At 52.4% G+C, this 27,921-nt stretch overlaps 2 protein-coding genes across 8 annotated transcripts in view; one reads left to right on the top strand and one right to left on the bottom strand.

Moving 5' to 3' along the window:
• Positions 1–27,921, bottom strand: part of PIPOX (pipecolic acid and sarcosine oxidase) — a 97,972-nt gene that overhangs the window by 37,176 nt on the left and 32,875 nt on the right. For 4 of the 6 annotated variants that reach the window (XM_037008401.2, XM_037008402.2, XM_037008403.2 and 1 more), the window contains exon 2: positions 14,346–14,622. In XM_037008401.2, coding sequence (XP_036864296.2) covers positions 14,346–14,622 — 277 coding nt within the window. Of the gene's footprint in view, positions 1–13,857; positions 14,296–14,345; positions 14,623–27,921 lie in introns of those variants that run through there. The other 2 variants (XM_037008408.2, XM_073235091.1) reach the window with 2 other exon arrangements.
• Positions 13,306–27,921, top strand: part of SEZ6 (seizure related 6 homolog) — a 43,209-nt gene continuing 28,593 nt past the window's right edge. For both annotated transcript variants that reach the window (XM_017678190.3, XM_017678191.3), the window contains exon 1: positions 13,306–13,538. In XM_017678190.3, the coding sequence (XP_017533679.3) occupies positions 13,484–13,538 (55 nt within the window). In that variant the 5' untranslated portion in view covers positions 13,306–13,483. The remainder of the gene's footprint in view (positions 13,539–27,921) is intronic.

Consider the following 27,921-nt stretch of genomic DNA (forward strand, 5'->3'; position numbering starts at 1 on the left):
GCCGCCGCCTGCCCCCTTGCACCCGGCGCCCCAGGCCCGGCCGCGTGGCGCACCGCGCCCGCCAGGTGCGCATCGCACCGAGCAGCGCAGAGAGCATTTCAATTAGGGACGCCCCCTTCCTTTCCGTCCCTCGCCCGGCGGCGCTCAGCCTCGAGGTGGCTGGGGCCAGGAGCTGGGGAACGAGGCGGGGGAGAAGCCGGCGCGCATCCCTAGTCCTTGCTGCGTGACCTTGGACAGCTGTCCTGCCCTCTCTGGGCGGGGATGTCGTAAATGGAAATGTGAAGCTAATCAAAGCAGATGTGATTACTTCTGAGCTCTCGAGAAGCCTGTGACCATAAAAAGACACCTAAGTGTAAGGCAGCTCTTTATGTACTGATTCGGAGTAATCTCCAAGATATATTGTCAGGTGACAGAAGCAAGGCACAAAACAGTGTGCAGGGTATGCTCCATCTTATGTATTAAAAATGGGACTAAAGAAAGAGAGTATGTGTCCCTATGCACTTATCTATGCCAAGGCAGGAAACAAATCACCTTGCTCCCCTCTGGGGAGGGGGGCTTTTCACTGAACAGGCTTCTGTATCCTTAATTTCTGAACCACATGCAGGTATTACTTATCCAAAACATAAAAGACAAAGCCAGATACATCAGAGGTCATCTTGTCTCAGTAGCTTTCAGAAGTAGGAGCCACAGGGGGACTGCTGAACTGAGACCCACCTGAAACCCCTCCAGAGAAAGCATATACTGCCTCTCTGACAACCTACCATAGAGAAAAGCTAAAGAGTCAGAAGTCCTTCCCAGTATCTAGTCCCATTCCCTATCTATCATCAGGAGGAGGTAGGTGGGCAGCCACTGGACAGAGAAGAGAGAGCGGGCAACCCCAGCCCTCTGGAGCCTTTTAGACCTGGGTTTGAATCCACTTCTGTCACTTGCTAGCTGTGTGGCATTGCATGTCACTCTCCATTGCTAGATTTCAGGGTCCAGATGTCCCTGCCTCCCCCAGGGAGAATATAGGTGCTGAGACGATAAATAGGCACCCACCTCCCACAAAAGCCTTCAATTGCTCCCAGGACAGACAGAAGACCCTCTTCCCAATCCAGGGCCATCTGGCCCCCAGATCTATGCCTTCCCAGTCACAGTGCCCAACCCAGCTCCCCAAGGAGATGAACATGTGTCCTCCCTATTCGGGGCAGCTTTGCACTCCCTATAGTCACTTAACACCTAAATTGTCATCCTTTAAATCCAGAACAGGCTCAAGATATCTGGTGGCTGAGAGATAGTGTTGCATCCAGAAAATCAGCCAGGCCCGTTGAAGCACCTGGGGGTCTGCTATGGAGCTGTGGGTGAGAGAAAGGTTTGAGCAGGAGGGTTCCCCACGCCCTATTGCCATCTGACCAACTCTCACTTTTTGGTTTTTTGTACCCTTGCCTCCCTAAAGTGGGTACAAGCTGTCTCCTGATTAAAGACTTTCTTAGCTAAAATATATTTGAAAAGCCCTGACATTGGCCATTCAGAACTGGGTACCCAAAGCATGGGGTAAGAGCAGGGCCAAGAGAGAGGGGAAAGGGACCCAACACATGTTGAGCACCCACCCCATGCCAGGCCCTCTCTGCTAGGTGCTTCACAGGCAGTGGTTCATTTTAATCCTCATGACCTGTGGTTTGGGTAATAGCATCCCCACTGTGTAGACTGGATAAGGGAACTTCCAGGAGTTTAAAGACTTGCTCAGGATATTCAGCTAATAAGTGACTGAGCTAGAATTTGGACCCAGATCAGCTGACTCCAAAGCCACATCCCTCAACATGTGGCTGCCTGTCCCAGGTCCCACCCCTCACCACCTAGATATACTAACAGGGCATGAGGAGGGGAGGGAGTGAAGGCCGGGTGTGGAAAGGTGGCCATCCCAGCCTCCTGACCCTCTTAGCTCCTCAACATCCTCAACTTAGCACCTGGAGCATCAAAGTAACACTGGGAGCATCAGGGAACACTTGCTGATGTTGAAAATTCTGAGAGAGGCTCCTTTTCCTGGCAGCCTGGAGGAAAAACAATGGTTTCATTTAGACAGATAGGATCCAGGCAGGGGGAGAATGGGGTTATCCCTGATGTCTTCTTTAGGACAAGATGGGGGCTAAGTCTTAGGGATGGGAGTCTAATAGACTTGGGTTCAAATCTAGCCTCCATCACTTACAAGCTGTGTGACTAGGACAAGTTGCTTAATCTCTCTGAGCTTTGTTTTCCGCTTCTGCAAAATTCAGGTAATTACTCCCTATCTTTTTGCACTGTTGTGAGGGTCAAGAAGATGAGGTGTGTGATGTACTCAGCAGAGTGCCTGGACATAAAGTAGGCACCCAATAAACAGCTCTGTCTGTTCTGATGAGGTGTTTTGCTTCCCTGCTGAGCAAATTCCATCTCCAGGACCAACCAAGGAGGGCAGTTGTCCTGGTATCTGAGGTAGGCAGACTACCTTTGCAGCTCCCTGATTTGGGAGGCAGCCCAGAAAGGCCTCCAGGCTTGGTTTTTGCAGAGGGCAGTGGAAAAATCAGAGCTGAAGCCAGCAGAACGAGGATCCAGCAGCAGGGCTGAGTCAGCTCCTCCTGGGTCTGGGGGTTCAGGAGCCTTTCTCAAGGTCACACAGCCTCCCCATCACCCTGTCCTCCATGTGACTGCCCATTGAGGGCCTCGGGCACCTGTGTGCATGGAACACCAACTGGGAAAGAGGGGTGCTCCAGTGAGCAGAGGAAGCTGAGTCTCAGCCACACGGAAATTAAAACTAGCTTGCCCGGCGCTGAGTTACCATGTCGCCTGAAATCAGATTGATTTCTTGGGCTTGTTGTGACGACAGTGTTGCGATTGATTTGTCTGGATGGCAGGGAGTTTATCTATTTGGAGCTGTATGTCATTGATCTGAATAAGCTTCTAAAATAGCCCAAATATCTGGTGAGGGCGAGGTTGCACCAACACCAGCTCAATGTTAATTATAATAATGAACAGGCTTGAGGATGGCTGGTTCATTGTCTGCCCTGCAGGGCTGACCTCTGTGAGATTTGGTGTTTAATATTCATAGAGGGTCAACCTATACAAAGAGCTGGCGGACACTCCTAAACTAAGGGAAGTTTGCATGGACAGTGATATGTTCTCAGCTTCCATGGGACAGAGAAGAACTGGTGCTTCTGAAACAGGAAAGATTTTGGTTAGACATCAAGAAAGACTTCCTAATGGCCGTAAGTGGATGGAGAGCATCTCATTCATTTAGTAGCCTGGACAAGTCATATCTCTGTGAGTCTGTTTCTTCCTATATAATGAGGGGATTATAATACTTATTCTTCAGAGCTGCAGCTACTACTGCTCCTGACGAAAAAAAAAAAGACAGATCGAAACAAAACTGGAGGCCTCTTCTGGTTCAGGGAGAAGCAGAGGGGTCCTACTTTGGGTAACAAAGCATCTGCCCTTCTCAGCCATGGCACAGAGTGAACATTCAATCATGGAGCTGTTATTATAATAATTATTGATGCAATGAATATTTATTGAACACCTGCTACATGCCTGGCCCTGAGGAAAAACATGTGAACAAGCCATGATTCCGTACCTTTGAGGAGATGAAATCTGGGTGCCTAGGGGAGCCAGGGTATTCCCCCTTGCTGGAAGCTCTCAAGAATAAGGGAGAGCCCTGCCTCAGGGAGACAGGTTGGAAGGTGCTCTTGGAAGCAGGCCGATGGACGTGAGGGCTGGCTGCAGGTCCCAGGCAGTTACAGAATAGAGGACAATTCTACTAAAAATCGGTCAACGAGAGCCCCTCCAGAATAACGTTCTTCCAGGAAGAAAAGGATCCTACTCTCCAAGGATCTAGCAGAAATGTGATCAGACCTGGGGTTCAGGTCTGCAAGAAGCAAACAATAACCAGCTGCTTCCCACAGCCCCTGAAGACACCAGCTGAAGGGGCAACAAGAGGCTTAATCAACATACAGACTTCCTGGCTGAGGTTTGGAAAGCAGTGAGGGAGACCCTGGATGGAGAGACGCCCATGTCTGTCCGGTCTGCTGCCCTCCTTGCGACATTCCTTCCTCTGTTTCGACAGAGCTCTCCTCTCTCCTCCAGCTCAGCAGCTGGCAGAGACCCCCATGGCCAGCCTTAAGAGAAACATCAGAAGAAAGTTAATAGTGAAATGCTCTGGCAGATCTAATTGATTTTTTTCCTATTGGTTCCCTAATATAGGCAACACTGTTCCTGCCGCTTTTCTGGGCTGGAGATTATGTCATAAATAAAGAGATTTGCTCCCTATTTCCATGTGCTTATCTTTAATAAGTTAAGAACTCAACAAGCTTTACGAGGACTTGAAATAAGCAAGGGATCCGGTGGTGACTTCAGCTGTGGCGGTGCCAATGGCAGCCACAGCTTCATTCAGCACAGGGGGAGGCAGATGGCTGGGGTGGGGGCAGAATTTGCATTTTGGGGGTTGCATCTGGCCCAGTCTTAGCTGAAAGGAGGTTGGGGGAGGGAGAGCTGGGGAAGGAAATTTGTTGTGGCAAAATAGACAGACAAGGGCCACGAGACTAGGAGTCATTTGGAAATTAAGGGTGTAGGTTCTAGAGCCATGGCGATGCTCTCCTGGGGAGGCAGCCCTTCTTTGCCCATCTTCAGGCTCTCCCACATTTCAGTTCTGGACATCCCACAGATGTCCAGACTCCCATTTTCTTAAAGCTGATACTGAACAGAAAGCATGTGGCATGTGCAGCCCTCCTCAAAGCAAGACAGCACATCACCACCACCCACTGTGCCCTTAAGTAGGTGTAAGTTAAGGAGGCTATGCTCCCTATTGGCCTCTCTTAGTTCTCAGCAACCCTATAAGGACAATACTACCACTGTCTCCCATTTTGCAGTTGAAGAAACTGAGGCACAAAGCAGGTAGGTGATTTGCTCAAAGACCTATAGCTGGTAAGGATCTGTATTTGAATCTAGGTCTACTGACTTCTCCTGCTCCGAACACTACCCTCCATTCCTCATGCTGCACTTAGAGTCCCACGCATTAATGAAGCCCATGGAATATACAAGACCCTAGGCTAAGGGCTGAGGGGATAGAAAAATGACTACACCCAACATCTATTGAGCACCTACTATGAGACAAGCCCTCCTACAGATTATCTCACTGAATATTTTTCTGAAAGGCAAGTGGAACCATTTTCCTTTTATAGGTAAAGAAATGGAGGCCCAGAGAGACTCAGAAATGTATCCAAGGTAAGCATAAGGCTGGGATGACTTGAATCCAGCCCAGACTTTAAAACCTGGGCACTGTTCAGGATGCCCCTCAGCCTCTCAATGAGGAATCTCCCTTTCCAGCAGGCTTTGCTCTTGCAAACCACTAACATGGCTTCAGAGAAGCCAACAGCCTGTTCAACCCTATCCAAGAACAGCCCACATGTGCCCACCTCCACACTTCTCCTCTCACAGCAGCTTCCCTCTGTGGCTCACAGAAGATGCAATGGAGCCTACCGCACTAAACCAACCTGCTGCTCATCCTGTAAGTCAGGAAACAGGGCTCCTTAGCACCTTCACACCCTCCCTCCTTCCTGATGGGGAAATCAAGGCTCAAACATGGGCCAGGTCTTGGCCAGCCCCTCCAAGCCAGGGGCTCTGAGACCAGAACCACACTCCTGCCTCCCACTCCTGCCTCCCCCTCCCCCTCCCCTCCCCTCCCCATCCCAGTGGGACATGGGGCAACGTCAGTGATTCCAGGACACCACTCAGCATGACCCACCATTCTCTTCAGCCTATCTAAGGTGGAATGTATGAAGTTCTCCCTCATGGGCAATTTTGGATGGGTTCAGTGTCACTGTGGAAGCTTTGCAGTGAGGGACAAGACCAAGAAGCTGAGATGGGCTATGAGTGGAGTCCTCTGCCTCCCATAAGTCTTGGGTGCTCTTTCCCATTAGGACATGGAGTCCCTATCAGGCCATTTTGCATTCTCCCTCTCTCCTCCAGGCCATTGTATGGCTCCAAAGATTCTGTTGCTTTAAGGATTGGTGACCTCACAATTGGTTGCCATAGAGATCATTGTGACATCACAAGCAGAGGACAAGTAGTTCAAGGAGGGGTGGAGAGTGGGAATGCATGGCTAGAACTGAGGGAAATTCAGGATTTCTGTCTTTTTCTCATGTTCAGAAAAGGAAATGTCTTTGGATTTGGATTCTGATATCTAAAAAAGACCTGACCAAGTTCCCCTGTGTTCTCCTGGGACTGAGATGCCTCTGAGACCCAAAAGAAGGGTCAGTGAAAAGGAACATCAAAAACACTGCCCGCCTTGGGGCTGTAAGACATGGGCTACATTTGTAGCAAAAAGGAATGAGATTAGCAGTCAGGAGGAACTGTGGCTGGCAGATTCCCCTGGAGGGAATGATGCTGCCTTGCCTTAGGTACATGAACCATGGGAGACACTCACTCTCTAGGCTTTCTACATCTTGTTTAAGCATGTTGTAGAGATGGACACACTGCCTTACTGTGTGTTGAGACTATCTGCCCTCCCTGGTCTGGGAGTTCCTGGAGGGTTCTGGTTCAATTAATGTTCCATCATTCTATAAACAAATGAGAGGGTGATGAATGAACTGGGCAGTGGTGGTTGCGTGAAGGATGAGTGAATGCATGGACAGATGAATGGATGGATGGAGAGGGCCTAGGAGATCCTGGCTTCAGCACTCTACACCTGCCTACCTCTCTGGCTGCATTCCAGTCCACATATCTTGTTCTCTGCAATCTAGCTGCACTAATCATCTCTTAGTCCTGCCTTCTACAGGACTTTGCACATGCTCTTCCCTTCCCTCTTCAATCATATAGCTCATACTCATCCTTTCCTTTGGCTTTCTACTCAATCACTACCTCCCCCAGGAAGCCTTCCCCAACGAGGCCAGATCCCCAGTGTAGGGCTCTGCAGCCCTGTGAACCTCTCCTGGGTACCTGCTATACTGCAGTTTTGTATTTAGATGGTTCTGTGAAATGTCTCCCATTCCTGGCTGAGCTCTGAGCAGGCAAGAGCAGTTCTGTTCTCACTCACCTGTTTTATTCCCAGGACTTAGCACAGTGCATACTTAATAAATATTTTTCTAATGAATAACTTAATAAGTAACCAGCCCTGCCCTGCCCTGCCTGTTTCAAGCAGCCCACCCTCCATGGACTATACTAGGTGAGAGAGAGCATCTAGCTACAGGCCTTCTGGAGGTGAACCCAGGGCAGAGGTCAGAGTTCCAAGGAACCTGAGATCCCTCCCACACCTGCTCCTGCAAAAGCCCACTAGCATCTATGCCTTTCTGCTCTGCCTTAGAAGTGTATCTTGGTTTCACCACTAACTAGCTACAAACTACTTAGCCTCTCAGAGCCTCAGTTTCCTCATCTGTACAATTGGGACAGAACTGTACCTACCTCACAGGATTGTTGTGAGGATGTAGCTAAATCCCCTGGCTCAATTCCCAGTAATGGTAAATAATAAATAATGTTATTATCTTTATTATTAGAAGTTGGGATTCGCCCATCGGCTTCAGCTGCAAATGTCCCAAAAAAATGTCAATACTCTAAATTTTTGCAGATCTGCTTTAAATGCATGTGGCAATCTTTTAAAGAGGAAATACTTGAAGCCATTCTATAAAATATGAGCCAGCTATAAGTCTGTCCTTTATGTAATTCCAAAGCTTCATGCATGGGTTTGCTCAAAGGGAAAAACTCAATTATCCTCTCACATTATTCAGAGCAACCTCCCAAACTTGTTTCAAGTATAAAAAGGAGAAGGAGCATTCTTCTGCCCCCAGCCACGGCTTGACCCAGGATGAGTACTGTTAGAGACAGGGATGTGAGGATAATCTGGCTGTGGCATTTTTTCATGCTCTCTTGACTCCTTGCCTATTCTGCCCTAGTCCCCAGAAGTGAGTGGTGCTAACCTAGGATTCTGTAGGGTGGAGGGGTTCTCCCTGACAAAAGGAAACCAGCTTTTGGCCAGTGGCACCTCCTCCTCACTGTCCTGTGCATAAATACTCTGGGATCTATTGACCAAGATCCCAGGTCAGGCCACCCAGGCAAGCAGTCAGTGGGGCAGCCTAGCTGGCTCCACAGAAATAACAGACAATAATCTAGCCAACATCATGGATCAAAGGAAAGAACTAAGATGTCTTTGAGGGGCATCCTAGCCAGCCTGGGAAGCTTTGCTCCTCGAAACCCCACCCCCAGCTCATTGTGGGCCCCTGAGGCCTACCCCTGGCCCCCGGGCTACCTATAGGATACCAGGGGAGCTTCCTCCTCATCCCCACCCCTTGTGACCCACTCCCTCATCACATGGCCATCATCCTGGTACCAGGTTCCCAGCCCCAGGGTTGTACCACCATTAACCCAATGCCTCTGGACAGATGTATTTTATGTAAGTTCAAACACTAGAAATATTGAGTTCAGGGAATTTTATTTCTAGAGCCCTCTATATTTCTATGGGATTATCACCTGTCTTTGTTCCCTCCCTCTCCTGGCTATTATCTTTGGACCCTTTCCCAGCCAAGCAGCCTTGATTGCTTGGGGAGAAGGAGGCTGCCAGCATCTTCCCATGGTGTCTCTGGGTCTGGTGAAAGCCACCTTGGGGGACCCTTTCTTCTTCCTTTAGTATAACTGGCCACGTTGCCCAGGAAGCCTTGGCTTTTAGGAGCTGGCTTTTCCAGGAGACTCTCCAAGTGCTACGGAACACTGAGGAGGTGGTAGACGTGGAGGCCTGTGTTCCCCAACTTAAGGAGGCCTATGCTCAGGGTGAGCCTCCGGGGTACAGAGGGGAGGGAGAAGGCCAGCTGTTATCTTTTCTACTCTGTGCCAACCTAGCCTGACACCAAATTAATAGCATTCAAATGAGATGCAAAACATTATGCAAATCTGAAGAACGCTGCTCCCACCGAGGCCTTTGGGCTTCTAGAAGGCCAAAACCTTGAGCCCTTTCCCAGAGGACACCACAGGTTCCCTTCAACTTCAACCCTCAACTCTTCAGCACCAGCTGGGGTGAAGAATCCAGAGAGACTAAGACAACCCTCTCAAGGTCCTCTGATCCAACTGCCTAGCATGGCCTCAGCTCCCAGCAGGCAGGGCCTCTTCTATTCTGAAATGACTCAGGAGCAGAAACAGAAGTTGGCATTACCTCCCACTGGATGCCAGGATTCCAGATCCCCACTCATTAGCAGTGTATGCAAAGTAGATGCAGGGTTGTTTTATTTTGTTTTTTGCATCTATTTAACTGTCCATTAAAATGGCCCCCTGCCCATCACCTCTGCACAGGCCCAGGCTTCCAAATTACCAACCCCTATTGCCTGTGGCTCCATGTGGTTCCTGCGCCTGGTAATTGCTGTGGTATTTGTTGAGCTGTATTTGCATTTGATTGTCATTTAACTTTCCATCTTTCTCCTTCAATCAAAGTGGAGATTGGGCTTTTGCAACTGATTATTTTATTTTCAGCCCCTTGGTGAGTTTTCAAAAAGTTTCCTTCATTAGTGCCACAAATCTGAACCCTGGGACTTCACCTGTCACATGGAGGGGGAAGGCTTCCTCCCATCCATCCCAGGGCTCCTGCTTGAATAAATAATCTAACCAACGTGGTGGTTCTCATCATGGATCTTAAGTCATATCCTCAGCCTCTCTGTTCTGGCACCTGCCTCATTTCTGCCCGGAGAGTGACATTAAACATTTATGGAGCTGTGGAGGATCAAAGGCCTTGGCTGGGGATGGTGGGCGGGCTGGAGGCCTCAGTTTAGAGATGGAAAGCAGCTGACACAAACCACTTTCTGCTGCTGTCTCCACCCACCCTGGGCTCTTGCTTTCGCAGATGTGGTTCTGCTCCTGAAACAAAAGCAAACGTCCAGGAGCCAAGACTCCCCTTTTGCCAGGTAGGGCCCTCCCTATCCCCCTAATTTGAAGGGTTGACTTGGATAACCCCCAGGAAGCCTGTCCCAGATGCTGCAAAGTCTGGGAGCCCCTCAGAGGAGTGAGTTGAGTAAAGCAGACAGCTCTGTGCCCCTGGCAGTCTCTGGAGTCAGGTGGTACCCCCTTGCTCCTACTTCCCTGAAACTGCAAAACCCATTTGGCTCCACAGAAGATGTAGATCTGGTTTGAAAGTTGTCTGGGAGGATACTAATTTCTTCTCCTCTCACTCAGAAAGCAAGTGTCATCCAGCCAGAAAGTCACCAATGTGCCTGTGATCCCACAAATTGATGGGCTATTTAGACATGGGGAAGTGAAGCTGGCTTTTTCAGGAATGTGGTTTAGCTGTCTAGCACTGTCTGGACAGAGGCTTTCAGGGTCCGTACGATTGGAGAACCCCTCTTCCCTCTCTCTGGCTCTCAGGACTAATACAGCCATTGTCACTCAGCAGCCCACCCCACCTTCTGAGTCAGCAGTGACCCCTCAGTCCCTACCACTTTGCCATGATGCTTGAAATTCACCTTAATAATTTCAGAGTCCCTTGTTTTGGTGCAAATACCTTTGTGATGGGCTAACTACTTCAGTGTAGCCACCAAGGACATCCTGCAGCTCAGAAGACCACAAGACCTGGCCACAGTCTACTCCAATCCTTCCTCTTACCTCCGTGCAGGGTCTCCCTGCTCCACCAGTCCAGTCTTCTGAGCCCAGAGTATCCTGAATTTTCCATTACTTTGCCATTGCATGAGCCACTCCCTCAACTTTGGATGTCCTCCCACTTCCTCTCCACTAACTGAAACCTAAGACGTATTTAAGACATCATTTCAGTCCACCCATCTGCTGTGTGAAGCTTTCAGTGACCTCCTCTCACCCACAAAAGGAGCAGTTGTCCCCTTCTCTGTTATCTCACAGCATTCATGTGGCACAAATGACCTACACTCCTTGCCTTCCCCCTCCATGGCATCATTTATTCTCAAATATTTATTTATTTATATCCTGAGCACTGGGCTAGGTTGAGAGAGGAGAAGACACAGTTTAGTGCCTTCACAGAGTCGACAACTACAGAGAAGACAGGGTCCTCTGGGAGCAAAGAGCTGGGACCAGAGAGGGGAGGGGAGGGGGAACAGGAATGACCAGTGAAGGGACGCTTGAAAGTCTCCAGGCTGCCACTTTCAAACGTGTGTATGACTCAAGTACACTATGAGCCTGCAGCATAGGGCTGAATGTCCTCTAGGGCATCTTACTGTCCTCGTCTGTGGATGATACTGAGGTCTGAGCAGCATACACCCTCTAGGAGGGTATGACCCAGGGTGCTTGACAGAAACTCTACAGCTTCCCAGTCTGGCGCAGGCTCTACCTCAACCTAAGTGGGAACCCATTGCATGGAGGGCACACTGACCATTTTTAGGAGGGAAGGATGGCCCGGATGCATTATTCTTCCCATGATGTAGTACAAACCCAGCCTCTGAGCTCAGAGAAGAGTGCTGCATTCTGGGACTTGTAGTCTCCATTGGATCCCCTCCTAAAAGCCTAAGTTAGTTCAAGCAACAGGAAGGGTGATGTGGCAAGTTCCTGGGTGGCTCCTCTCACCCTCCTTCTTGTGAGTAGTGCCCAGCGCATCAAGGAGCCCAGCTGCCAGGAGACAAGCCTGCTACCAGCCTCCAAATCCCCATGAATCATCCTGGCATACAAGGTTCATCCCTGGGTTATGATTCACCCCACTCTGCCCAAGCTTCACAGTCCAGAGGGGCCCAGAAATCAAGGAGGTACTCAAAAATATCTTCAAGGAGGAAAGGAGGAATCTCATGCTATTTGCCTGTATTTCTCCAAACTTCCCTCAGCCACAGAACCTTCTCCTCCCTCCTCTGCTGACAACTCTCTTTCTTTCTCCCCTCTGCACCTTCTTTCCTGGCTTCCTCTCCTACCTCTGATCCTTGGCCAGTTCCTGCCTTGCGCTATCCTTCTGCTACCGCTGTCTTTTTTCTCAGCTTCTTGAAACAACTGTCCAGAAATCCTCTCCCAGTGACACTCTCAGATAATTCTACATGCCACCTGCCTGCTGCCTAGGATTATTTAAAGTGGTGGAGGCAACTCCCCAGAGCTCACAGGAAGATGATCTAGAGTGAATCTGATGAGCAGAGCTGGAAGACTGTGGAGGTACTAAGGACGAAAACACGCTCTGAGGAAGAAGACTTAAGAGCAGATCTGCTTCCAGGATGAGGTCAGGAGGGCACTGGACAATGACTGGGGTCTGGAAGCTTTGAGGAAAAGCCAAGTTCATGTGAAAAGAACCAAATAGAAAGCTGTCCTTCTCACTGGGGGCCACAGGCAGTTCAGCCCTCCTCTTTTTCTACAGGGAATAACAACATCAGTCACAGGGTCATGTCCTGTTGTGTCCACTGAGCCTCTTCAATGAGGCCATCTATGGAGCCAGAAACCCCTAGGTCCCATCATCAGTCTCAGAGATGGCACAGCTATGAACGCCCTTTTTGCTGCCCTCTGACTCATTGGGGCTTCTTAGCCCAAGCAGAGGAAGCTTATTTTTCCAAGCCCTTGAATGATAGTGTCTTCCCAGCTACTCCCCTGGGCCTCCCTCAAGTCTCCACCTAAAATAGTCCCAGGGAAACACTCCCACCCGCCATTAGCGCCCCATTCTCTCCACAAGTTCCAGGAATCTGGGCAGGGATTGGCATGAAGGGTCTACTCTCACTGGCTGGCACTGTGATTTCTCTGGTCTTGTAGTGGGGCCAAGACAGGGTCCGGGAGACCCAGAGCTGCATGGGATTCAGGATACTACTTTCCGCTTGGCCCAGGTTGCCTCCTGCCAAGTGAAGAATGTGAGTACCACTGGCTTTTAACTATAATACCAGGATAATTAAGCTTTTCTGTGAGCACAGTTCGCTGCTGATGCAGCTGCCTGGAGCCCTGGCATTTATTGAGCTCAAAGTAATAATTTATTGTCCTTTGCATGCTCAAAAACCACCTTCATTTTCGGCCCAAGACGGAGCTACCACAAGGGAACGCGGGCCTCGCCAGCTGCCTCACTCGAGGACATCCTCCCAGGTCGCCCTTGGGGCCCTCAGGTACAAACATGGGGTGGAGAGAGGTGGCGAGGAAGTTCTCTCTCGTGGAGAATCAGGTTACAACCCCATCTGTTTGTCAGGCTGCTAAAGGGGGTGAGGGTGGCGAGCTTGGCTGGGCGTGCGCAGCGCGGAAGGGTGGCGACAGTGTACCCACACTAGCCGGGCAGTCCTTTCCCTGAGCTGCCCGCGGAACGGTAGGCTGAGCTCCCGCTCCTGGGTCTTCTGCGCCTTTGCTTGAGACTTTACGGTAAGCTGCTCCTCCCGCGCCCCCGCCCCCAGCCCCGCGCGGCGATCCCCGGCGCCGACGCCAGGCGCTGGCCGTGGTGCTGATTCTGTCAGGAGCTGGCGGCGGCGGCGGCGGCGGCGGCGGCGGCCCCGCTCCCTCTCCCTGGCCGGACCCCGCTCCGTCCCCCGCGCCCACACCCCGCCAAGCCCCCCGCGCTCCCGCCGCGGCTCCGACCCCAGGCGCGGCCGCCACCAGCACCATGTCCCCGGTAGTCTTGCTGCTCCTGCCCTCGCTGCTAGCGCTCCTGGCTCACGGTAAGGGACCACGGCGTCCGACGACAGGATGGAGGCGGGACGAAGTCCCGGGGTGGGAAGAGAGGACCGTACCGGCACCCAGCTCCGCGCATTTGGCTGCCCAGAGCAGGGACCGCTCTCCGCCAGCTGAGCTGCCCCCTGCACCGGCCGAGCCGGGCGGGGCGCGGGCTCCGCTGGCGGGAAGCTGCCACGGCTCCCGCCATTCGCGCCGGCCGAGACCTCGCCTTTAATCTTCTCCCCGGATCTAATGGGATTTCTCTGCTGCAATTCATCACGCCACCCCCTCCCCGCACACACTCACGCGCTACCCGCGCGCTACCTCACCACACTCCAGGCGTCTAGGAGCGCCGGTGCGCGTGCTGTGGGGGAGGGCACAGGGCGTTGAGTCCGGCTGGTCATATCGGCAGCCCGCCGAACCGCCTGCCCTGCTGCCAGCCAAACTTCGCTCGACTTTGCCGCCTGTTCCGGGGCCTCTCACATCCTCACTGCAGAGGGACGGGGCTGGATGGCTGCAGGACCCGGGGTTGTCCGGGACGTCGCTGCCACGCCGGAGTCGGAACCTGGAGTACAATTCCAGGGAGAGAAACTCGGGGCAGCCGAGGCCCCCCCCCTCCGGCTACTCATTCTGCCCTGGTTGCACCTTTCCAACTGAGGTCCTGGGATAGAGACTGTCCTCCCAGATAGCCTTTCCTTGCTCTCCTCCCCTCGTACACCCCCGGAGCTCTTCCTCCCTCCCGGCCTGGCATCCTGCTCCGCCCCCGCCCACCCCACGCCCGGAGACTCGTTGCGGGAGGACCGGCACCCCACCTCGCAGTCCTCCGCTCGCAGTCCGGTCTCCAACTTCATCAGTTTGTGGTCGAGGGAAGCTTGGTCAAGGAGTGGGCAGCAAGGGAGTGTTGGGGAGAGGATAGGGGTTCTGTGCCTCGGAGAAGGAAGATTTTCTAGTCTCAGTGGGACAAACAAGCATCCATCAAAGCTACGGACACCCGGGTTCTTCTTCCACTGCAGCCAGTCGGTTGGTGGGGTCGTCGGAACCTTGCTTGGAGTTGGAACCCACCGTCCCTCGAAGTATGATTCGTAGCACCTGACGTGGAGTGGGAAGAACATGGGAGTTTCTAACCTCTTCATTTGATCCTTCCAGGCCGCATCAGAGGTCAGGGCAGTGGGGCCGGGGCCAGGCTGGGCACCTGGTCAGCAATTTCCTTCGCTCTGCGCCCGAAAGGACGCGGAAGCCCCTCTAAGCCTCTGGCTCCTATCGCTCCGGTCCTGGTGTTCTCGTCCAGCCCCGGGCTGCCGATACCAGGTGGCGCCAGGAACTCGGAACAGTGTTTTCAGGTTGGGTCGGGCGGGGAGAGGCATCGCGCAAACCCCACCCTTGGGGAGAGGGGATTGGAGGAGAGGGGAAGCCTGCATACTGGCCCAGCTTTTGGAGAAAGTCCCTCGAAGTATAGGACTTGTCTTGGGGTCAGGCCCCATCTTTGAGCTGAACCGCTCCCCTCAGGCGCAGCGAGAGTGTATACCCTTGGGGTGTAGTCTGAAGCCTCGAGTGTGGGTGAGTGGATTTGAGTGTGTATGTAATATTTCAGCGTGTCTGGAATATTGGGTCTGATTGTGTCTGCACTTCAGGAGGTCTGGACTTTGGGTGAGGGCTCAGCAGCCTGGTTGTGAGGAGTGTGTGAAGCCACTGGTGTGCAGTGCAACCTCTGCCAGAAAGCTCACTGCTGGGCTAGAGTGAGACTTCTGGTCTCCAGGAGGACGACTGGTGTGGCCTGCAGTGGGGGTGCAGGTGTGAATGTTTGCTCAGTGGCTGACAGTCCATGTGCCCCTGTCTAGTGTCCCTCCCTGATGCACCTAGACCTCTCCAGTGCCTGTGGTACCACCCTCCCAAAGGGTATATGGGGTGTATGCCCCTCCATCCCAACAGGGCTTCCAGGTCCCAGTCATTGGGGTACTGAATTATCTCAGTGGGAAGCAGTGCATGTGGTCATCTCAGGGCTCCTGCGGGTTCAGCTCTAAAAAGATAGGCCTTGAGCTTGAGCAGTAAAGGCCTAGGGCTGTGCACCTTTCCACCCACTGGTGCATCACAAGGCCTCATGGCCTCAAGACCAACCCTTAGAGCTTTGCTCACACAGAGGCTGAGGGACGCAGGGCATGGGATGCAGCTGGGAACAGACCTGAATCAGAGGGGTGCTAGATAAAATCAAGCTGGGCCTTGTTCAATCCTGTGGGCTTAGTCCCTTATTAACCTGCAGCTGCAAAGCTGCAACTGGCCTCTGGCATGAGAGGCACTGCGGGCCACCAGTGGTCCTCCTAACCTGGGGCGGTGCCAAGCAATGCTGCCACAAGTTGAGAGGAAATTGGTGTGGGAGGGGCAGCACAAGCCCGGGCCTGCTGTGTCAGTTTAATGATTTTTAATGAGCAATTACCTTTAGTCATTCTCCTAATTTCTGAATATCAATAAAGTTAATTAAACTCTGTGTGTGTGAATATGGCCTGGGGAGACTGTGAAGGTAGAAGCCACAGAGACTCGGATGGGGTTGAGTCTCCAGGAGCTGCCTCTCTGGCTGTGTTATCTTGGACCCGATGCTCTCCCTCTCTGAACTCTGATCAAGTGTGTGGTAGGAAGAAGGGGTGGGAGGGGAACAGCAAGAAAGGGTTGCTTCCTCTGCCAAGAACTGGAGGATGGTGTCTAGGAGGCAGGGCTGAGGAAGGAGAGAGAAGGAAGGCTTGGCCTTCAGAAGACCCAGGGCTGAAAGGATTAACAAACCAGGGATGCCTTCACCTAAAATGGTAATTGCTGTTTCCTGCAGACACTGTGGAAGGTGCAGGATTCTAACTGTACATTCCAGAGTCTGGGGGGTGTAGCAAAGCCAATACCAGGCCCTGATCCCTTTTCCCCAGCCTGGCACTTTGGGCAGAAAATGGGTGCTGGAGACAAGACCCCATGGGAGGCAGTCTAGATTCCATTCAGAGCCCCAGAGGTTGACAGGTTTGACAGGGCACGGACGAGTCTCCCTGGGCTTTTGAGGTGACTGGAGGACCCAGAGACTGCCTTGGACTGGAGAGGAAGTCTGGAGGGGTTGGCTTTTTGCCCCTCATGGATCTAAACTCATCAGGCTTGGCAGGCCCTGGCGGCGGTCCCAGCCTTCTCAGCAGGATGGCAGCTTAAAATGCTTTGGGGACACTAACAGGGAATGAGGAGACACAGGGGCTGGGCTTAATTAGAAACTGGGTTTAATTAGAGCTTCCATGCCCCTCCCACCATGGCTGCCTCAATGGTTGGGGCATATCGGAAAACCTGCTTCCTTAGCCCCTCCCTCTACTCAGTCCCACATGCCCAAGCCTCCAGCCTCCTCCCACCCTCCTGGTCCCCACCACGCCCAGCCTGCTCAGGCACCATTTGCCAGGCTGGGCTCAGCTCAGCAATGCCATGCCTCTGCCTGGACAGAGCTGTCAGAGGTGGGTGCCCCATCCCCCAAACAAAAAAGAAGATGTGGGAAAGGGCCTATAGGTAGGTGTTACTTAAGTGAAGGAACTTTTCAACCCAGATAGTTCAGACATGCCTCTGCCCTCTCTGGAGCTCTACTTTCTGGAATGTTCAGTGTAAGGTTGCACCAAGCTGGTGGCTGCTAAACCTGGGTGCACATCAGACCCTCTTAGGTCTTGTCAAATCATCCAGATTTGGGGGTCCCAGCTTACTGACCTGCTCTCATGGAGAAAGAGCCAGGATCTGTATCTAAGAGGCTGGGGGATGAGAGGAGACAATGCTGCTAACCCTAGTCAACAGCTAGGAGGTGACGCACAGGCATTTGCTGGGCTCCAAGGCCCCTTCCAGACTAATTCGAACAGGAAGAAGCAGGTCCAGGAAGCCAACTCACCAGCTAGGCCAATCAGTTACACCAAAGAGGCCACATTCTCAACAGCTTTTGGGCTCTTGCTGTTCCTTCTGCCTGAAATTCTTTGCCTCTCCAGGGCCAACCTGGTTCATTCCACCTCATGCTTCAGGTGTTGGCTTAGCTGGTGCAATTTCCCAGCACATATCTATGGGGTATCTACAATATGATTTCTCAGAGGAAACCTCACCAGACCTCCAGCCTGGCACAGGGGACTCTTCTGTGCTCCCACCATCCCCTGGCTTTCCCTTCAAGTTAACCCATCTTGTTGGGTCATGAACATGTTGAAATTTCTGACGGCTTGATACTCCTCTCTAGGATCAAGACTGAATTCAGAAAGGAGGCCACCAAGATTTAGTTCAGTCCCTCTGTTTTGGGACAAATGCTCCAGAATTCCTACTTGGAAGAAGTTTAGGGTCAACTGCCTGTTCAGCTAGGAGAGGTTGGGTGCATGGCAGCTAGGATTGTGTTTTGAAACTAAGTTTGCGTAGCAAGCACACTATTTTTACACAGATTTTATGTTAGGATGTTTTTTTCCCTCTCCTAACAGTTGGCCAATTATCCCAACTGTAAATTATAGCCTTTAGTTCATTTTTTCCTTTCACAAATTAAGCTGTCACACTGTCAGCCTAAGGTGTCTTGGGGGTGGTGTAATGACGGCCATTCTGAGAGAGCTAAAGCTTCTCCCCAGCCACCCCTTAGTGCCACCACTGCTCATGTCTCTAGTGGCACAGAGCCTAGCTAGCCCTTGGCAGACATTAAATCCATTGAATAAACTCGTAAGAGTTGCACAGGCAGACAATGGCAGAGTTAAGCCTGGAGTCCAGGCTTCTTGATTCCCTCCTACAGCACCTATTGACCACTTCTGCTGGCTAAGAGGGGTCCCTGTATGAATTTAAGGACTAAAGTAAGGGAGGGGCAACCCCATGTCATCTGCCTTCATAGCCCTCTGATTTATTTCAGTTTCCAACACCCTCACAGAACTTGAGGGACCAATATGAAACCTTGGGAGAAACTCTGAGCCTGGCATACCCTTAAATGAAAGGTGCGGGCCAAGGAATCATCCAAGATGACAATTCATATCCATGGACCTTTCCCATCTCCTAAAAGAGAAGTCCCTGGGGTACATACATCCACAACTCATTCAGTCATTTCACAAACATGTATTGAGATATGAGGCCTATCCCAGAACCCTCAGGGGCTAAGCCTTTCAAATGCTTTTTCTATTTAATACAACAAAAGACTAGTTATGCCCACTTTACAGATGGGAAAACTGAGTTTCAGAGACATTAAGTCACTTAACCTGGGCTTCACAGCCAGTAAGTAATTAAGGCTACTCTGAAATGCCTGCCCATTTTGCAAAATGTGGCTGCAGCCAGCGCTGTGCCCCAGCCTGAGGCAAAGTTCCAGTACTGGCAGATGGGAAACTAGGAGGATGTCATTATCCTAATGATAACAATAATAGCAGTAACAATGATAACAAACATTTATTAGGCACCAGCTATGTGCCAAGCATTGTAGTGCTTTACATACAGTAGCTCATTTAGTCCTTATATCACCTGTATGAGAAAGAAGCTATTACCTGCATTTTGTATGCCAAGTTCAAACTCATGTTGTCAGGCAGACCCAACGCATAAATGGCCCCTAACTTTCTCCCAGCACATTTCCAATAATGACATCTTGATGTGTACCATCAGACCTTACCATTGCAGATTATTAGCATTTAATTTCACTCAGTCCTCAATGGCAGAGGAGTAAAACATCCTCTCTGACATTTGGAGGCCAGGGTAGAGCACAGGGCTGGGAGTCAAGTGAACCCTGAAGTCTTAGCCCAGAGGCCAGTGACACTGGGAGATTCTTAACTTTCCCACTCTTTGAGGGACTTGGTGAATAAGACCAGTTGTTCTGGTCCAGGCATCTGGGCTGCCCTGCTCCAACCCCTCAGATCCCGCAGAGGCCTCACTTCCAAGCAGAAAAAGCCAGTTTTCCCTGAAGTTCAGCCCCAGGACACAGCTGGGTGCCAAGCCTGCCCCAGCTTCCCTCCACCTGCCTACCTGCTGGCCCTGGGAGGGGAGAATCGATGCTGCCACCGCTGGCAGCATTGTTTGCCATTGATTGTTGAGCTTTCTCGCGGGCTCCGGACCAAACAAACCTGCCGCTTCTCCAACAATAATCCAGGCCTCCAGCTGCAGTCTACAGCCTTGCTGGCAGGCAGGATGGCAGGAAGGGGCAGGGGTAGGAGGTCCTGGGTGGGCCCAGCAGAGACAAGAGACTCTGCCAGGTGATGAGAAGAAACTGAGTGGACATGGGAAGGGAGGCAACGGAGAAACGGGGTGCAGGGTGCTAGGTGAGCCCTGGGCCCTGTGCATGCCTTGCTCAGTCCAAGCCACATATTTTTTAGTCACTTTTCCATATCTGGACTGCTACCCTGGGTCCTTCTGCTTGTTTCAGTTCTCCTACCCTTCTTTTCCTGATCATCCAGCCCAGAGGACACTCTCTCTCCTCTTAACACTAAATACCTCCCATTAGGAACTTAGCCTGCCCATCTTTCACCCAGCTGTCCATCCTTCATTCAACAACTCTTTGTTCTGTATCTATCAGGTACTTTGATAGGCAGGAATACAACACAATCCCTGCCCTGAAGGAATTGTTTGGAGAAGGAGCAGCCTTCTTAATAAGCTCTGCTATGACTGCATCCCCAGTCAGATCCAGGGCCCTCTGATTTTAATTAAATGAGATACAAATGAGATGGCAAACAGCACCTCACCTTCAAAAGGACAGGAAGCTCCTGGCCACAGTTTCTCATATGTAGCAAGGCTCACTTTTGGGGTCTTTGAGGGCCCAATAGGCTCTGGGATCCGTGGACCAGGCCATGTTGGGTGCCCTCCATCACAACTCTTCCCGTCCCTGTCGGGTCTGAGTGTCACCTTAACCCACCAACACGGCAGAGCATTTTCAGGGCCCCTCCCGGCAACAGGCCACATATGCTGCAGAAAGCAAGCAGTGGGTCTCCCCCTCTCCCAGTGCAATCCCCAGGGACCCGGCAAGAACCCTGACACCCTGGCATCAGCCTCAGCGTCTCCCTCAGTTCTCCATTCCTCCCCTCCCCACAGGCTCCTCTCCCTACTCACAGGGCCCTCCTCCCAGCTAGTCATCAGCCCTGCTGGGAGGGCAGAACTGCAGAGCTCCTGTAAAAAGGGCCTGAGCTGCTGAACAGCCCCCACAGATGCTCATTTGCATGTTGTTTTCCCCTCCTTTGCACCCTGGCTCCTGATTAAAGGCACAGAAGCAGGCCCTGCTCCTCCCTCCCAGCCCAGATCCTTCTATCCCCTACCCCTCCCACCCCCATCCATAGCTTCTCCCTCCCTCCCTACCAGCCCAGCAGCTGAGCACCAGCTCCTTTGTCCCCCAGGCAGCCACCTGCTGAGTGTCTGGCCTGGGTCCCACCAGCCAGCAGGTGCCTAGGGAGTCCCACAGCCTGGAGGCGGGTATTGGGCTGGGTGGAGAGCCAAGTTGCTTCTCAGGGAGAAGGGGCAGCCCCAAAGAAAGAACATGATCAGCAGAGGGGGCCACGACCCCCTACTTCCAGTTTAAACTAAATACTGGCTCCTGCTGGCTGGGTGACCTTGGACAAGTCCTCTCACCTTCCTATGCCTCCTTGGGAATTCATGGTGCTTGTCCACCTCTTTCACAGAACAGCATCAGGATCAAAGGAATTAGAGGGGATGGTGACAGGGAAGAAACCAGAAGAAATCAGAGGAGGAGGATATCCCCCAGTAGCCAGAACTTTCCAGCACCAGGATGGGTTGATTTCAGGTAGTCAGTGGAGGAGCCCAGCGCTGGACTGTTGTGGCAGGGCTGGGGAGGGAGTGCCAGCTGGTCCAGGTCTGACCAGGAAAGTAAGACCAGCAGTGCAGAGGGATGAAGTTTGAGTTCAGAGTGCTTCTAAGGGCCTTTGCCCTGGCTCAAAGCTCTGATGGACATTGTCCTAGACATCATTTGTATCTAGCAAGGGGATGTTCTGGTAATTTGAAACATCTGGTCAAGCAGCTGGCAAGCCCCCTCATGTCATGAGGCTCTATTTCTGACTGCTTAAAGGAAATGGGGGGAAATAGAGTCACCTTTTTTGGACAGAAGAGCTCCTCTGTCCATATATGGACATGGCATATATGAGAAGAGGTCATTTGTGCATTTGTTCATCCAAACCCCACCTTGTCCCCTTTCTCATGTCCCACTTAGTTCTTGCCCATTTCCTGGAAGAGCACTAGCTCTGCCCTACTGGGTCTAGCCACCCTTCCCATCCCCCTCTGCCTGCTAGACCAGACTAGGGGGAGTCCTGCAGCTCAGGTTGGGGTGGTGCTCCTGAGGCCCTTGTTGCACCTGTATCCACGATGCTGCCTCTGGTGCCCCTGGGCCTCAAGCAGAGAAGACTAGAGGGAACAGGGTAGGAAGACTTAGTCTTCTCAGCTCAAGGTGTCTGTATACCCAGCCTGACAGGGGCCTTGGAGATCAAAGCAAGGTTGGCAAGAGAGAAGCCTGAGGGGCTAGGGGGCTGCACAGTAGGTCCATCTTGTATTCCTAGGTATCTGGAGGTAGGTAGCCATGTCTGTGGGCATTTCTGCCTGGCCTGTCCACCTATCCCCAGATGACTGTGTCCATATGTCCCTGAATATCTGTGTCCTCTGTCCCTGCATCCCGGGACTGTGGTCCTAGGTGTAGGCACAGCAGACCCCAGCTCAGGCTGGTCTCTCTCCCTCCCTACAGCCCCCACCACTCTCTTCCTCCCCAATCTTGGGCTCCACTGACCCCTCAAGGAGACTGGAGCTGGAGCTGCTGCTGCTATTTTTAGCAGCTCTGTACCCCTCCCCTCCCCCACTCAGGCTTGCTAGGAAGTGGGGAGGACAGGCAGAGCCTGGGGAGCCTCAGAGTCTAGGCTTCTGGGCAGTAAGGCTCTTTCCCCTCAGTCCCACAAGACCGTGGAGGCAAGGGGAGTCTGGGCTCATCCATAGGCACAGGGTCCATGCCCCGGGGCAGGTTAGACTCCATCCCACCTGCCTGGGACTGGGAGAAGGTCCCAGGCTGTCTTCTTCCTGCTCCCTATCAAAGTCCCTGAGATTTGAGCCCAGGCCTCCAGTGATTCTTCCCAAGGCCATTTGGAAGTAAGGCTGGAGCTCCTGGGTCTCCCTCATAGAAGCTGGAGAGGGAGAGGCCCAAAGTATCAGGAAGTCAGGGGGTGGAGGGAGGCACACTAGGGTGAGGTCACCCACCCAGGCACCTCTGGTACTGCCCTGGCACTTCCCAAGGAGGTTTCAGGACCCTGCTGCAGCTCAGCTCTGCCAGAAATCCACCACCAGACCTCCTTGCCCTGCTCCTTGCCCCACCACACCACCACTCCAGCTGCCCTGGCAAGTGGCACCAGCTAGGAGGGGGTAGAGCACAGTAGCCCAAAGGACCTGAACTGAGGGACCAAGAGGGGAAGCAGACCTGGCCCCCTCAGAGTGGGTGCCGGCCCCCTGCCTCAGGCTGCCCTGGCTTTCTGAGGTGTTTTGTTCCCACATCTGTCCTTCTGTCTGTCTTCTGAACTCAACAGGGCAAGGATAGCCCCAGGGCAATCTCCCAGCTAGCCCACCCCTGCAGCTGTCTGATCCTATTTCTTTACCTGTGGGATGGGACAGGTTAATCAGATAGTGTAGGTGAATGGGCCAGCAGTCTGGCACACAGGCACTCAAAAATGTAAAATCTCTCCCTGTGTCCTTTTCTCACACCTGCATCCCCCACCTCACACCTTGCCCCATTCCCATATGCACGTACATGCACACACACAGCCTAGCCCTCCAGATGCTCAGAAAATATTGACCAACAGATGGAGGGGAGGAGACAGGTTCAGTGCCGTACAGAAGGAAACTGTCAAGTCAACAGAGCACAGTCCACTCTTCCAGGCCCCCTCCACCTTTCCCATTGCCCATCAGGAGTCTCCATCAGCTCCTGGGCATGGGTGCAGATAATAGAGGGTCTGTGACTCTCCATCCCACCCACCCCAAGACTCTAAAAAGCTGGAAACTAGGTACTGTATGAAAGCCCAGACAAGCCCAAGGTCACACGGCCTGTCAGTAACAGAACTACCTCCATGCTGGAGTCAGGGTTCTGACAAGGCCAGGCCAGGCTCCTTCAGCTATGTGTATCTAAGCTAAGAACAGATACTCTATTGACCTCCAGGGGAGAGAGTGGCCAGAGTACATTGACATTAAGGACCAGGGCTGCCCAGGGGATCTGGGTTCAGGGACCCTCCATCCCTAGCCAACTTCCCTGATCCATCCCCTCCCAGATCCAGCTCACAAAAGCAGCCATATAACAAAGGTCACAAGGTTAGGGAGGCAACTTTGGCCCCGGGGCATAAAACAAGCCCCTTCATCAGACCTGAAGGCCACAGAATCTTGGAACTACTGGGCTGTCAACTCAGCTCAGAGGTGAACATGGGTGCTGGGAGCAACCTCAATGTGCTAGCTTTTGAAATTCAGCGTGGGGGCCCAGAGGGGGCAGCAGCCCAGAGATGCTGGTGTGGAGCCCAGAAGGTACCTGCTCTTGGACCCTGGCACCTTATGCCATGTCTCACTGGGCTTAGTCCTGTCCTTGGTGGGAACCTGGAGTCAGGGAGTAGGCAGAGGATGGAGAGGATGGCTACTCCTCCCTGGATCAACCTTTGTTCCCTAACTTCACCACTGGGCTTGGCTCCAGCCAGAACACAGTTTCTGCCTTCACAGACTTCCTCGTTCCAGCTGACATTTCCAAGGTTTTCCATTCAGAGAAATACATTCCTCCTGCTGACAAGGTGGTGGTGGGAGCAGTTGGCGCTAGAGGAGCACCAGGCTTATGTCTTTCCCCTGCCCTGGCCACACCGCTGCAAGTTGGCATAGTCAGGCAGAGTACAACAGATTGATTAGTTCCCAGGCTGGTGAGGGGGGTGATGCCAAAGGGGGCCCCTGCTGCTCCTCCCCTCGTTCCAACCTGCCTCAGGGGTGGAGGTCCATTCTACTGCCCGCACCTCCAAAGCTAGCCCTTCCCTTGTCTGTAGGTCTCCAGTTACCGTGACACTTCCCCAGCTCCAGGAACTGTGGGCAGGCAGGAAGGGGGAACACAGGGCTGCAGGAGAAGGTGTAGCACGCAGCAGGTGATGCTGTAGCAGAGGCCTCATTAATCACCTCTCCAGCCCTCAGCTCTGCAGTGGTGAAACCATATTAGATTTTAAATTGGAAAGCGGAGAACGTGGCAGTTAGCTGGGAGCTCCCTCTAGCTTGGGCCCCTGGTCACAGCCCCACGGGAGGGAGGGAGCAGTGGGCAGAGGAGGGCTTGCCCAGCTCAGCCCACAGCCCTGTGTCCCCACCCTGCCTGTACCCAGAGCCCCGAGGGGCTATCCAGATGATCCTGGGAAGGGTTGGGTTGAGGTCCAGGAAGGGAGCAGAGTGAAAAGAAGAGAGCACAGCAGCCATCTGGGGGAGGAACGCATGTCTTCAGGGAGCTAGGGCCTTTCCAGCCTTGAGGGCTGTGAAGCCAGGTTCCAGGGTGTGGCATCGATGGGCAAGGACACACTGTGGTGACTTGTATTGTGTGCATGTTTGGACCTGCACACACACACACACGCTCATGTATAACCACAAGCCCACATATCCACACATGCTCACATGAAGCAGCAACTCAGTGCAGTAGAAATTTTGAGCCCAGGCTGTGGAACGGGCAGACCCAATTCAAACCCCTTCTTTGCCACTCTCCTCCTGTCCGAACTAGGATGATTCATTTTGCCTCTCAGCTTCAGTTCCTTCATACATAAAGTGGAAAATATTGATTCCAAGCACAGAAGACTGCTGCTCTGGGTGGAGGACAGCTCTCCAGGAGGTCCATGCCTGACCCACAGAGGGGGCTCTGTAAAAGTTAGTGCCCTGCCCTGGATCCAAGGCCAGGCAGCTGCCCTGGAGCCCAGGGGTGGGTGGTAACCAGGTCAGGGCCCCTACCTACTGGGGCAGGGTGATAGGGGCAAGTCAGCAGAGCACAGCAGGCATTGTCATGGGACACTCACATACCCTGGTCCCATCCTAGGCCAAATCACACGAGTCTAAGCATTCCTAGTTCTTCACAGCCATAAAGTCCTCCTGAATTGGCTCTGCCTGAGCTCCCAAAATTGCCCATCAAACATCGCACCCCTTAGAACACCAATGGCCCACCAAGGCTGGACAGCAAATACCACCAGTGGACAGCTCTAATCCTCCCTGAGGAGTGAGTGACTGATAGGCCCAGCTCTCCTGAGGCCTTTATGAAAAATCTGAAATCATCTCAGGGCTCCTTATCACCTCTCCCTGCCTAACTCCAGTCCCCAACTTTCCCAGGCCTGAAAAAGGGGAGCAGACACTAACCCCTGAGTGCTAGGCCCTTCCCTTCTGAGAGGTGGTGAGTACTGCAGGGGCTGAGAGCTCAGGTATGACGCTGCATTTACCATCATGACAGCCACTAACCGTGTGTGGCTATTTAAGTGTAAATTAATTAACGAAATAAAATTTTAAATGCAGTTTCTCAGTCTCATGAGCCACAGTTTAAGTGCTCAGTAGCCAAGTGTGACTACTGGCTACCCTATCAGACACACAGATATAAAACATTTCTATCATTGCAAAAAGTTCTGTTAGCACTGCTGTAGGCCTGGACAGCATCCGGGTTTGAATCTGATATGCCCAAACTAGTAGCCCTAGGAACTGCACTTCCCCAGGTCCTAGTTTTGCTATGTATACAATGGTATAATAAAAGTTCATACCTCGTAGACTTATTGTGGGGATTAAATAAGTTAATTCTGGTAAAGCACTTAGAATGGCGTGGGGTACATGGTAAATTCTTAGTAAACAGTAGCATTTGATATTTTACTCACAGAGCCCTTTGTGGCTTGCCAGAATGTGAGAGCTAGCAGAGCCCATAGATACTTTGCCCATTTTATTGATGGGGAAATGGAGGCTTAGGATGGGTAAGTGATTTATTTGCACAGGGACCCAGCCTGTTAGGGGCAGGACCATGATCAGGAGTGCCAACTCCTGGCTGGGGCTCACTAACCTCACCCACACTTCCTCTATCCCTGGAGAGGCTGAAGCTCAGGGTTACCCACCACCTGAACCCAGGATGTTGGGAGAGGTAGCTGCTCCTGGCAGCTCAGGAAGCAGTGAGCGCTCTGTCCCTGGAGGTATGCCTACAGATAGCCTCAGAAATATTAGAGCTGGAGGTAGACAGCCTCAGAAATATTAGAAGGTCCACTCTTCAAAGAAGGCCAGATGTTCTCTGACCCCCAACATCCAGAGTCCCAGCCTAGCCCCAAGCTAGCTGTGTGACCTGGGAAAGCCCTCTGGACTCAGTTTCCTCCCATGTAGGAGGGATAAGATGCTCACAAAGGCTACAAGAGCTCAGATTCTTGGAGGCAGCCACTTCCTTGCCTGGAATCTTGCCAAGAGAAAACTACCCCCATTCATATTTGCAGTCCAGATTTGACTGGACCATCAGGGGCTGACCAAGAGAGGATAGTAAGAGGGTATAATGGGAGGCGGTCAATGGCAGGGGAAGAGAAGGCAGTCTGGGGCTGGGGGTCCTACCATCTTGTACCAGCAGGCACTCTTCATCAATTGCCAGTTGGGTCTGTGCTGGGACACTGCCAAGGGCTGGCTGCCCATCTTCTCCCTGTAGGACCTGCCCCTGCCCACCCCTGTTGGCCGAGGGCCAGGTGCTTTGGGGAGCAGGGAGTCTTCCAAGTATGCAGACAGGCAGAATCCCAGCCTGGAAGCTGTGTGCCCTGAGCCCACCCTTCACTGTGCCTAGCACAAGGGGTCAGCATTTGTGGGCAGAGGTATGGGATGAGAGATGCCCTGTGCTGGATCCTTGCCCGTGGATGCAAGTGCTACATGTGCTGAGGACCCACCAGGAAGTGCCCCCAGGAGGTCAGAAGAGGCGCAGTCCATTAGGCGCAGGCAGGGATACTCCCCACGGTAGGAGACAGGAGCTGGACCTGGTAGCTCCTGTCAGAGAGGGTTTGAAGAGACAAAGGAGTAATGAGCAAATGGGGTAGAAAGGGGAAGGTACATGATCTGGCAGAGAAGGTCCCCTTGAGTGCCCAGCCCAACCACTACTCCTCAAGGATACAATCAGGACTTCCTATCCCACCCCCATGAACAGAGCTCCCAGCATGAGTGTCTTAGAAGAGTGGCAGCCAGGCTGGTGGGGAGATAGTCAGGAGGCCCCAGGAGGGCCAGTGGGAACTGAGGACAGAGGACAGAGCTCAGCTATGGAGCTGCCCAGCTCTGCGCTCTAGTTCCAGGCTTGCCACTCATTAGCTGTGCAACCTTGAACAAGTTCCTTAACCATTCTGGGCCTCACTGTCTTTATCTCTCCGGCTAAGGGGAAGATAAGAGATTATATGTGAAGGTGCTGAATGCATGGTCAGCATGCAGTAAACACTGAGTAATGTCAGC

The sequence above is a fragment of the Manis javanica genome, chromosome 4 (assembly GCF_040802235.1).
Source record: "Manis javanica isolate MJ-LG chromosome 4, MJ_LKY, whole genome shotgun sequence".
NCBI classification, from domain to species: Eukaryota; Metazoa; Chordata; class Mammalia; order Pholidota; family Manidae; genus Manis; species Manis javanica.